Consider the following 12,539-nt stretch of genomic DNA (forward strand, 5'->3'; position numbering starts at 1 on the left):
TAGGGAGGAAACGCCTTATCTAATCCCACAACTAACTAGGGATGACTGACAGGTTAGAGAGACACCAGACATTAAGTCTTAGAGGCCCAGACAAGGCCAATACACAATACATGGATACACATACACACAATATGGAGGTGCTAACAAAGTGCTGTGGGACCCCAACTCTGGGGCACTGCAGTTGTATGTGTAGATCCCATTAAATTTAAACTTAAGGAAAGTCCCAGATGACCCCTTAATGCTGATCACAATGATCTCATCTGCAGTTTGAGGTGCTTATAACAAAGTTCTGACAGCATGTTTTACATCTGCAACTTCAAACAGTATAACCTGAGAGGTGAGATCAGCTGCCTTGATGTGGCAACAAGGAGCAAAACTGCCCAAAGGCAATTCTTGATATTACATTTACTCAAGAAAGAACTGTTAAAGTGAATTGACAGGGTGACTTGCTCTTTACAAGATCTACAAAGCTTGCAAGATCTTATTTCAATGTGCTCAAGAAACGGACCTTCTTTTACTGGATTTTACTTTGCACACAAGTTTTGGATACAAGTAGTGAATTCTCTTTGGAGCATATTCTAATATGAGAGTTATTGGAAAATTCGATCTATGAAACCATTATTTGATTTTCACAGCAAAGAGAAATGCTGTTTAAGCAAGCTGTATTACTTTCTCCCCCCCCCCCCCCATTAGGTTGGCATTAAGGAACACACTTAGTAGGTACCTTCTTTGTCAAACTCGATAGGTGTGCAGTCATTGACATTCCTTTTCCAGGGGCAATAGTACACGGCACCTCCTTCATTCACGCCTGGCTGAGTTGTATTTGCCTTGGGAGCTCCTATTAGGATGCTAACACTGCAAGAGAGAGAAAAGTAGGTTAGAGACAAAATATATAAAAAGTCCATCTCGAATCATTAGCATCTCATCTCTCATCATCCAAGACTAACTTTGGATGAACTTTCAGTTTAGCTCTATTAATGCAGATGGAAGCATGTGTCTCCGTAGCTTTTGGTTGTCTCATGCTTCTGGGGAAAGGGCCTATTTGGCAACAGCATCGAACAGCACAATTAAAAAACTTCATAAATAGTTTGCTAATGTGTTAATTTTTACATTTTATTTAGAAGACTGGCACTATGGCTCAGTGGTTAGCACTGTTGTCTTGCGGAACTGGGATCAAATGCAACCAAGGGCAACATCTGCATGGAACTTATATGCTGTACTTGCAATTCTGTAAATTTCCTCTGAATGATCCACTTTTGATCACTACTCTAAAAAACACACAGATAGTTTCCAAAGAAATTGGTCCTATTAATTTAAAGTCCTTTCACACACGGCTGCAGTTTACATGAGCCAATAGTTGCTTGGTTTTTAATCCTTTCCAATCCAATTTGCATCCTGGTTTTCCAAGGGGGCTTACTTTTTTTCTGCCGTTATACAACGGCGCTATTTGCTGGCTAAAGCCAGTACTGCATGAGGTGACACGTTGGATAGGCTCCGACAGCAGAAAGGCTGGCAATATACAGCAAGAGAACCCCGACGGATGTTTTCCAGCATCGGAACTGTACAGCCTTAAGTCATAATGTCTTACAATGTCAGACAGTGGATTGTAAGGGGTTAAGTTTTGCTAAAAACAAGCAGCTCCGACAAGCGAGTGATTTTTCGGCCAGTGTCCTATTGGTGGCTACATATGTATGGGACGATTAATCCCCCAAATTTGCTGTTTCCAGGATGAAGAGGCCAGGCAATAATCCCTTAAAGTAATATACCCTGTAGTAAGTGTCTGAGTTGAGGACATTGTACAGCACTGCAGAACTCGCACAATATAGAGAAAGTCAAAAGATGTGCGTGCTATACAAGCACAGAAACTAGCCATTACCATCCCAGCAAATGCAACAGATTTATGGCACGCTTCTCTTCTCTTCAGAGGAGTCTTTGGAAGGACTGTCAGGCGCTAAAGCACCCAACGATCATCTCGTGTAAAAGGACCCCAAGTCATATAAAAGAGCACAAAATCAACGTATAATAAGAAAGTGCACATTACTATGCAGGGTCTGGGAACACAAGTTTTGCAAGGCATTCCACTTGTAATAAGTCAGTTCAACAGAAATAAAACATTAGTAATCACTGCCAAAAGAACATGAAATTGGGATTTACAATTCATACATTCTCCATTCGGTCCTAATATTTTGTGGTGGAAGAAACATGGATTTGGCTCCTGTATCACTTGTACAGAACAGATGGAATGGTGTAGTCCGATACAAATGAAGAGACTGAGGATGGACAGCCTTAAAATGTTACCTTATAAACTAAAGCAAATCTTAAACATTTGGACTGACGTAAGAAGACAAACATCTAAAGAACCTATATTTTTCCAACCAACCATTCATTCATGATGCCATATAAAAAGCTCAAGAGTTCATACGGAAAGCCTTTAGTCATTACTGAGTAATTAAAGGACTTCTGAAAACTTCATAAGTTTACAAGAAACCAAAGCTCCAGGTAGAGGGGAATATCTTGACTGGACGTCAATAAGAAGCCCTTATCCTCACCCAATTACTTCTTTGTCATGCATGGCTTATTACTTAAGAAGGCTCCTTTGATGAGTAAACAGGTGTTCAAGCCAGAACCTTATTTTCCCCCTAACCAATATAGAGCTGCAACCAAACAGAAGATCCTATTAACGTCTGGAAAAGAATGACACGGGAGGAGTCACAGGTGCTCCATTGTGAACATTATCTCATAGCAGCTGCAAAGTGCTAACCTCTGACGGGGAGTGGAAAATAGTCTTTGTCCAAGTGTAGCTTGTTCTTTACCTTCTTTGGGTCACTGGTAATGTGCAAGATGTATTTTAGGCTTAAATCTAGCAAAAATATTCCATAAAAATATTATGGAATGACCAAAATTAAAGAAAAAAGTTACTTCTCATCATTATGGCTTTCAATTCGAATGTTGAGCACCAAACTTGAACTTTCATACAAGCACAGTTGCTAATTCACAGGGGACCAATATATGTCTTGTCGTAACGTGTCATTTGTTGGTGACCTCCAATAAACAGAATGTTAGTTCAGGCTATAAAGTTACTACCAACACTGCGCTGTAACTGGGAAATTCGATTGCAACAGAGCGTCTCGGAAAGAATCTTCTCTACACGTTAATTTTGTGCATAATACTGCTCAAAGCAATGACGCCGTCCAGATGAACAGAGCCTTGTGTCAGCCTCATGAAAGCACAATGCTACTGTGCAAGTCCCTGATCATTTGCACATAACATTACATAGAAAAAATGAATTTCAAGTACCAGAGGCTTCACTGAATAAGGATCTATTCTACATCAAATGTATCGGTTGGAATTGAACAAAAATTCCCTACAACACTTGACCTTTAAAAAGGGCCACATTGCCATTTAGCATGCTCAATAGTGAGTCTTAAATATAAATTGTGGCATTGATAGCCCAAGACTGGTATGCAATCCATGTAGACGTCTGATCATGAAAAGGGGTCATGGGGTGGAATCCTGAAGTCTTGCAGTTTTCACTCTTGCCACTAAAAGGTACTTTTATATAGGCAGATAGTCGCCCAAATAATTGCTCAAATGAGTGGTTATGTGCGACTGTCTGCCGGTCACTGCATACTGCCCCCCAACAGGGCACCAAGTGAGAAGTCACTCAGTAGTCGCTGGTTGCTTCTTTATGGGGAGCTGAAATGGAATGACTGCTGAGCAGCTTCTTTGTCAGTGTAAACAGAGGTTGTTCAATCTCAGTCTGTCTGCAGTGAATGGAGGTGGGTGATCAGAACAGATCTCCAGCCTACTACACCTCCATTCTCTGAAGGACTATCACTTCTGTGAAAGCAAGCAGCAATAGTTACGGGCAGGGGCGTAACTAAAGGCTCAGGGGCCTGGGTCCAAAAGTTCAGCTGGGCCCCCCCTTCCTCCATCTGTACCCATACGGGTAAGGCTGTCAGGTGCTTACATGTCCAACAGTCATACCATGTAAAATCATTGAATAGCCACCATTCATGTACCACATCAGGTACACAGGTCACAGAAAAAGGCTGAGATCAACCGGCGATATGTCATTGAAGGTTCTCGTCTTGGATGACATGGCCAGAAACTGCAGGCAAGTTGCTCAGACAATGGCCGCCTTAAATCACTACTATATGACCAGTTTAAGGGCTGGAATGAAGTATTTTATTAATCTACTTTGTGCAGCTCCCACAGACTTGCATGAATTTTAGGCAATCTTAACTTACCACAGCTATTATCAGAAATCAAACAGAGAATTGAGTCAAACACCATCAAAAATAAGACAACAAATCTGGTCAGATGCCATGTAGGAGGAGCACAATTTGTCAGTTAGAGTCAGAGATACACATTAGATATAGTTCTATCTACACTCACTACTTCCATATAAAAGGGACTTAAATTTTAAAAGGATTCTGGTTATTAGTCTTTCATGAGCAGATAAATGGAGGAAGAGTACAAACGACACAAGTTTCCATTAATTCAAGGTCCCTCTTATAAACTAAATAATTAAATCCACATAAAAGCTTTAATCAGGGCATATATCAATCACCCACTACATTCAGATCGCCTAGACTGTCTACTCCTTGCGGGAAATGGCCAAACTTCCCCTGGAGTGGAGAGACATGCTGGAGCTGTTTCATCATCACGGCAACAATCAGCCGCCAACATGAACATCCTTCCCTTACTCTGGATGCATTGTGCTGATGAAGAGCCTGCAAACTAAGACAACCCTGTCCAGGGAGGGTTAATGGCCAGAAAGTCATTGTTCTTTCGCTCTTCTAAACAGCCGTCTCCACTGAAAAGACGGAAATGGCAGCATTATCCTATGGAGAGCGTCCGCATTGTAACTCTAGGCTCCGGAAAAGAGGGGGAGACATGGAACCCCAATCAACCTAATAATGTAAAGAATTCTTGGCGTGATCAAGTCTGTGTACAGAAAAATATTCCAAGTCTGTACAAGGAAATGAATACAATGGGAAATACCACTGCAATACATCACCGCTAACGAGTCCTGGCATTCTAGGGAAACTGCTTACCGTAAGAATGTTCATCTAGATCGCTATATCTGTCAAGTTAAAGGCACTAATCTAAGAAACGTTTCAGTGCATGCTTTACAAAAATGGGTATTTAAAAATATTTTAAAAAGGAAGATATAAAAATTTTACCTACTGCACAGGTTAAAACAGTACTAGTAATGCCTATGGAAGGGTTGTTCATTCCTCCTTACTCTTTCCTCTTCGTAGGTTAAATTTACAGAAGAGCGATAGAGAAATCATTGTAAGGTTACCCATAAATTTTGGATAGCTGGTCGACATCTCTCCTGAACACCTTCCCATACACATGTACACTGACCAAGCATGCATGTGCAATGAATGCAGAGAAGATCATTGGCAACAGCTTATCTGTAGACACCAAAGAAGACTGGGCTGTTGAAAGCTAACCACCAAATTAGGATCTCCAATGAAATCTATGACCTAGGAAGAATCAGGAAACCGCCATATACAATGGATCAGTGGTTTCAGACACATCACCCTAGGTACACTTGACCCTTCTACGTAAACAATTGAAACATTGACAGTTTTAGTGAGTGTTTTGCATAACGTGCTAATGGACACCAAGGTCCATTAACACTTCTCAGCTTCATTTGCATGTAAAAGGACCTCCGGGAGCTGTTTGTAGAGACCAGCATATGGTCTGAGCTCTGAGCACAGCTCTATTTTTCTGGCACAGGCTGTCGGCAGAATACAATAAAATCTCCAACTCCCATGCAGAACACAGCATGCGGTCCCTTTTATCACTCTCCGGCTGAATGATGGATTTTAAGCCCACCTTAAAATCCTGGTTCAGCCGAAGAGTGAACAATGGCAGCGTTTACATGCAACAATTATCGCTCATATGCCATCGTTTGAACGAATTTGCATGTAATCATTGCGTGTAAATTGGCCTTAAGATCCCTGGCAGCAGCTTATCTTAAGATCAAAAGAATTGAGCCAACAACCTGATCCTCAGTAGCAGATGTATGAGGTGAAAGCAGGAAGAGTTTGAGCACCACAGTGCTCATTATCGATGTCAGCCAATCCAAACTCAGAAGGCAGTAGGGGGGGGGGGGGGGGGGGCACAAAAAAAAAAGGTTCAGCCTGCATTACACTAATGCGTTTGGCCAACAGCTATTCCTCCTAACCTACCAGACATCTCTGGTGGCATCTGGTCTGAGAACAAAGGTTCGGGTATTTTTAAAATTCTGTCAGGGAACATCTGCTGTCAGTAATGAGTCAGACCACCTAATTTTTTTTTAATCTCCCACTCCAGGTAACCCATTTAGAAGGTTTCTTAGATTAGTTCATACACTCACTTCTCAATTCTGCACCTCTTGAAATTGAATTTCACTTGCGTAAGTCGGCCGCACTATTTGTAAGGTCTTATGGGACCATTCTCATTTGAACTTCAGCAAGGTCAAAAGACTTCAGCTTGCTAGAGATAATAAAGAATTGGACAGAGCAAATGCCTCATGCTTGTCATCACTGCAATTGTATAGAGCAGCGTTTCTCATCACCAGTCCTCAAGTATCCAACACAGGTCAGGGTTTTCAGAATTTCCTTAGATTGGGTTTCCATGCGGTGATCATCTGAGGCATCCTAAATAGTGTCTGATCGAGCAACCAGCAGCTGCACGGTTGGGCAGGATTTTGAACTCATATGGTTACCATAGCATGAAAGCCCAGCCTTGGTATTGCACAGGTGATGTGGTTTGGTCAGTGTCTCAGACATTGTCACAGGTTCTCTCTATAGGACATCATTAAGTCATGAGCGGTTGGCAGCATTTGAGAAGTGGTGCCAAGAAACAAATCGCTATAAGATACCTTCTATAGACAAGATATTCTGTAGAACATGTAGCCCTTTGAAACTGGTCCCGCACAAGGGTTAAAGTCCAAGACTACAATTAAACAAGGCTGGGGTCAAGTAGACCCCATGGTACCACATGAGGGTTCGGGGCACTTGAGTAAGCTGACCTACATTTAAGAACATTTATAGCTAAATGCCAATAACCTGGGGAGCACAGAAGACAAGCAATGCAAGGAATTTCCAAGAAAACATTTTATACAGATAAGTGACCTTCCACTGCTTTGCTTTAGGCTATGAATGCGTTGTATTTCAGAGTCCGACGACAGGGTGCAGGCTGCGCTAGCAGTGCTGGAGTTAAAGTCTTAGTAACAAAAACATTTAGATAGGACAAGCTCCAAACTGCAGAACCCTGCCAACACACACAATACAGTAACCGAGGTCTGTCAGGGGCACTCAGGTCAGCAGCAAGACACAGGGATTATGTCAGCCCCCTACCTTATGAACCCAATTATTCTAGTACAGACACACCTCTGTTAAATAAGGAGGACTCCAGAAAGATCTGATATGGTGCTATGCCCAATACAGAGACTAACAGAGAGGCGAAAGGACTTCTATTTGTAGTTGTACGCAACCCCCACTCCCGCTAGGGCATCATCTTTATCTGGAAACCCAAGTTCTGCTTTAAAAAAGGGGTTGTACCACTTGTAATCATCACCAATCCAAAAAGGTTATGGGATAACCATCTGATCAAGGGGGGCCAACCTCAAATATAGGGGCTAACTTTTTTCATGGGACAATCCCTTAGTGGCATTGTATCTTGAAAGTTATTGGAGCTGCATCGGAAACTTAAAGGGGTGAACTTATTAAGATCAGTGTTTGATACTAAAGTTTAGGAACCCTACCAGCAGATAATATGTTCAGGCACTCTGAAGTAATACAAGATAACATAAGCCCATCAAAATCATCAATACAAACACTTAATATATGTTCTGTGCTAACAATAGAAAATTACATGATAGATGGACCAATGAAACTCCAGGGATAACCATGGATACTGCTAATACATAGTAGTCTAGTAAAACCAGGTATTTTACAAAACCAATTTAGCCCAGGGCACACACCTGTACATCCCATGTCATATGGGTTAAAAGGTGGAGACAAGACGCACAACTGCTTTGAGACTACGGAGCTTGGTGCAACCAACTGATTCCACTCAACACTCACAGCATACGGCTGATTTTGCCAAGGAAGCTCAACCAGCCTGATATAATATCCTGCAATGGCCACTGTAGAGGAAATGTATTACACAATGACCATCTTATAATAACAGGACTGCAGAATGTCCACCCAGATGGTAGCTACTCTTAGGGAATGGCTTTCCATTCTAGTGGTATGTAGAGGAGGATCTAGAGAAAGTTACTCCACTCCGATGCTCTTATGCCCTAAACAGGGGATTCCATCTTGGAATTCCTCCTTTACGGACAAGCAGATTGGTAGCAAAATGTAGAAGTTGACCAGAATCATTGGTCAAGGATTAAGACAGGGACACAATGCAAGTATGTTTTCCCCTCATTTTCCTTTTAAGAGCGGAGGCACCCAGACCGATAGTTGTCACATGCAGTTAGTGCAAAGTCAACAGGGGTCCATTCTGTGCTGGTGGTATCTGATATACAACAGATCCAACACCACATTGTGGCTTCTGTCCATAATGGTAACCACAATGTAAATATGAACATGCCCTGAATCATCAGTCCAACAGTAAGGGAGCCAAATTATCCAAATTGATAGCATATATTGGAGTCATATACATTTTATTTGTAAGCATTTTCAATGCACTTTTTTGGGACAGTCAAAAGGCAATTAAAAAGTAACACTTGACTTTCATGTATGCGCCAGGCAACTAAACCCTTAAAAACTATATTACTAGACTAGAATTGCAAGTTCATAAAAAGTTACAGAAATATTTCATCTACTCCAACATGTTATAGACGTTACTCTAAGGTCAGAAACTAACTTCAGACGGAACACTATAAAGTATCTATACATTCGACAGCAGTGAACACGCCACGTTCATGGGTCACCTGGGGACGCACAAATATGAGAGCGCAGACGATTGGAATCTGAAGACTGTCATTAAGAAGGGGGGCTGTTACAATGAAGTAAGAGGGAATCTCTTCTGCCTTTCTTCATTGCAATTGCTTGGAGTCTATCCCTACAAAAGGTTGCATTTCTGCCAATACGAACACGTATCATCCCCTTGTGTTACTTGCCATAAAAAACAACCCAAGAGCCAAACCATTGACTTACTGCCAAAGCTTCTTACAGCTGTTTCATGACCAGAAAGATGCAGATAGGGGAATTCTGGAATGCAAAGTTAAAAAACTTCAAAAAGGTGCTCCACCGCAGTAACAAAAATACACTTCTGCAAAGGGAATTCTTGCTATGAATAATATCATCCCAGGAAGACGGGGTGATCGTATGGAATGACTCCTAGCATATATTAAAGGGCAATGAGTGTGTAAGCAAACACTTACCCATTTATTCCTAAATTCTCAAGTACACTCTTATTTAACCGTCCAAGTCATAAGATCCCCCATTCCCTCCCGATCACACACTGTTCAGTGCCTATACAATATGCCCCTTTTATCCAGCTGTTTCCTTGCTGACCTGACAACCGCCCCAAAACACAAATTCTCTGATTCCAAGCAAAACAGGCAACAGAGGTCACATGGACACAGCTGCTTTACTGGGTGTGAAGAGTGGGTGGGAGGGGATGCTGTCATCCATCGCTCCAGGCAACATGTAAATGGAAATCCAACACAAGGTGTGCCCAGCCGTTACCAGGTTATATACAGTTTCCAGATGACATAAGTGGCATTTACTTTAAGCTTATAGATAGGTCACACTTTAACCTTCTACATAAATGTAAAATTGCATAAAAACAAAAAGTAGAACTCCAGTTTAAAGTAAAACAATAAAAAAAAAAATTCTCTCTCTCCCCATCTGTGGGCCACTATCCCATAGCTTACAAAAGTTTTTATACTTAGACAAAAACCATGATTGCTTGTCTGCAAGTTGTGGCCAGCTCAATACAGTTAAAGGGGTTTTCCATGGAAAATACTATTGATGACTTATCCTCAAGAGCCTGCTAGAGAAAGTGGCAAGAGAAAGGAGGAAGCCTGTAACTGAGAACGCATCAGAACAGACATCACTGAGAGGACAAATCTGCAAGGACTACAGTTATAGAGACTGCAATGTAGAGTCCACATAAATCTGCAGCTCAGTACCAAATCTACGCTACCAAACACGCTGGAGATATATGTAAGTGAGGTAGGCCCTCAGAGAACAACCTGATGTGTGGAGAAAAAAAAAAACAAAACAACCTTAACGAAACAAGTGCAGGCCTGCCAATTAAAAATACGTGAACTTGAGCCAATGCCAGAGAAACACATATTCATCCGTTAGTTGCGGACAAGTTATTGAACAACATTTGCAGTACTTTGATATTGCAGAAGAGACTGCCACTGCTGGATTGAAATGTTTAAGGCCCCCAGTCCACGGACAAGTATTCGCCGGTGGTAAACCGCCAGCGAATCACACCGGCCGACGTTTCCCATAGCATTGTTATGGAAAGCGCCGGCACCTGTCTACGAGCGGAGAATCATTGCGATTCTCCGCTTGCGGCGGGCAAGTTGCAGCATGCTGCGAATTGTCCCGATTCTCCGTGATCAGCCTATTAGATACGGCTGACCGGCAGAGATTCGGCGGCGGCTCCCGCAGTGAAGCTTTGCCGCAGGATACCGCGTCGCCCATGGACAGCTGGCCTAATGGAATTTTTTTATAACTGAGGTGCATGGCTGATTTGTGTGATGTATAAGAGTGTTAGCTATATTTTGTGCACATAGAATTGAGCATATCCGTAGTTGGGGTGAGCCAAGTTATCCAACGCTCCTACAATAACTTCACATCTTTTATCCATTAGCAGAAGCTTCTATTACCAACTTATTCTCCAAGTCTGTTAGGTTATATATTTTTTGGTATGCCTTGTGTCTGCATTGTACTCTGGTTCCTGCGTCGCCTGCTTCTACTGCAACACTTATGAATAAATGTATGAAGCCGTCGTATATGTGGCACCTTGGTTGCTCTGTAGAGGCCCATTTACATGTAATAAGTATCGCTTAAAATTCGTTCAAATGAATGACTTTGAGCGATAAAGCATTCAATGTAAATGCACAAATATCGCTCACTTGTTCGCGTTTTGTTAAGCTGACTATCCAGTCAGCCTAAAAAACATTTTCAGTACCTGGCTTCTTATTGTGTGCAAATGCTCGCTGCTTTGTGCTTTATATAGGAGGTGAAGCGCTGAGGATTAAGCCCGTGATCCAGCAGCAAGTCTTTGTGTAAACGCTCCGCACAAGTGCAGGCGAACTTAGGTGACATCAGCGCTCGTACAGTCGTTCGAAAGACTGTTGGCCCATGTAAAATGGCCATTAGCTCAGTAACTTTTATCTGCATTTTACGTCTGTTCCAATAGAACATTTGCAGTGGCCCAGAGTTAGTGGGGCCCCTCAATGTTATACATCTGCCTCATGCCATTGTCTTGTCAGTGTCTTATGTGTAGTACGCATTTGAGTTGTGTGTATTGCAGCTCTGCAGCACTGAATGGGTTAATGTCTGGATTATGTCTGGGAAACGTATCCCTTTGTGTGTCATGTGATTGAGTTGTATACATGTGTTTGCAAGATGCAGTGCAAGGGTCTTCTGCCTTCTTGCACGAGTCTGACTAGTCTAAGTCTGCAAGAAAGAAGTCAGTGAGTGAGCCGCACAGACACCGATATGTCCGTATGAGATGAGAATGGAGGAAGCAGAGAGATTCCATTCTGCTTAGCTGAGGGCCAGTCTACTCAAGATGTGCCGCTGCTACCACTAAGCACTGAGTGAGAGAGAAGGACTGCTGCTTGGCTAAAGGAAAAGACAAGTAATGCGAGTTAGAGAGCGGGATCACACAGATAACTGGGACTGTGGATTGTCCGGGTTACCCCGAGAATCCTCCCTGTCACACCACTTTATTCTGTTGTATCTGTGTCACACTGTTGATGTCATTTAGAGTTTAATAAGCTACAGTAAATGGACATTACCGACTGTTCCTCGTTTGTCCAGAACATTTCCGTGTGTGGACTACTTTACAGTCAAGATTCACCGCAGAGGACGGAACGGTGGTGTCCCATGTGACTACAGGTAACTGTTACTTTTTCCTGTGACCTTCCACAGCAGTAACTTGGTCGGGTGCCGAGCTACCCCCAGGGAGGAGATGTAGGGGCCGGTGACAAGGCCTTTATCTACCATGCTATCTCCTCGGCTGTGGGCCGCTCCTCGGACGCTGTACATTGATAGGATCAGCGACTACAGTTCAGATGTCACAAAAAAAAAAAAAATAATTCTAAGGGCTCAAGTTACTGCAGTCATGTGTTCAGCTTGACAGCTTTGTATAATCAGAAGCTCACCGGTAAGGCAATGCATGTGGTCAGATACCATGATAAATAAGCCTCAAAAGTAGGACAAGTCAGACTTTATGAGGAAACCTTTTTTAAAGTTGTACAAGTGGCTCAGAAGTGTAATGGTCAACAATTGTGTTTGGCTTCTAAATTGCTAGGTTGCTTCTTGAGCCAGAAT

The 12,539-nt window shown here is 42.3% G+C and overlaps 1 protein-coding gene across 1 annotated transcript in view; it reads right to left on the bottom strand.

Moving 5' to 3' along the window:
- Positions 1-12,539, bottom strand: part of ITGA5 (integrin subunit alpha 5) — a 95,443-nt gene that overhangs the window by 41,722 nt on the left and 41,182 nt on the right. The window contains exon 2 of the mRNA XM_066584306.1: positions 725-855. Within this exon, the coding sequence (XP_066440403.1) occupies positions 725-855 (131 nt within the window). The remainder of the gene's footprint in view (positions 1-724; positions 856-12,539) is intronic.

Source organism: Eleutherodactylus coqui, chromosome 1 (assembly GCF_035609145.1).
Source record: "Eleutherodactylus coqui strain aEleCoq1 chromosome 1, aEleCoq1.hap1, whole genome shotgun sequence".
NCBI classification, from domain to species: Eukaryota; Metazoa; Chordata; class Amphibia; order Anura; family Eleutherodactylidae; genus Eleutherodactylus; species Eleutherodactylus coqui.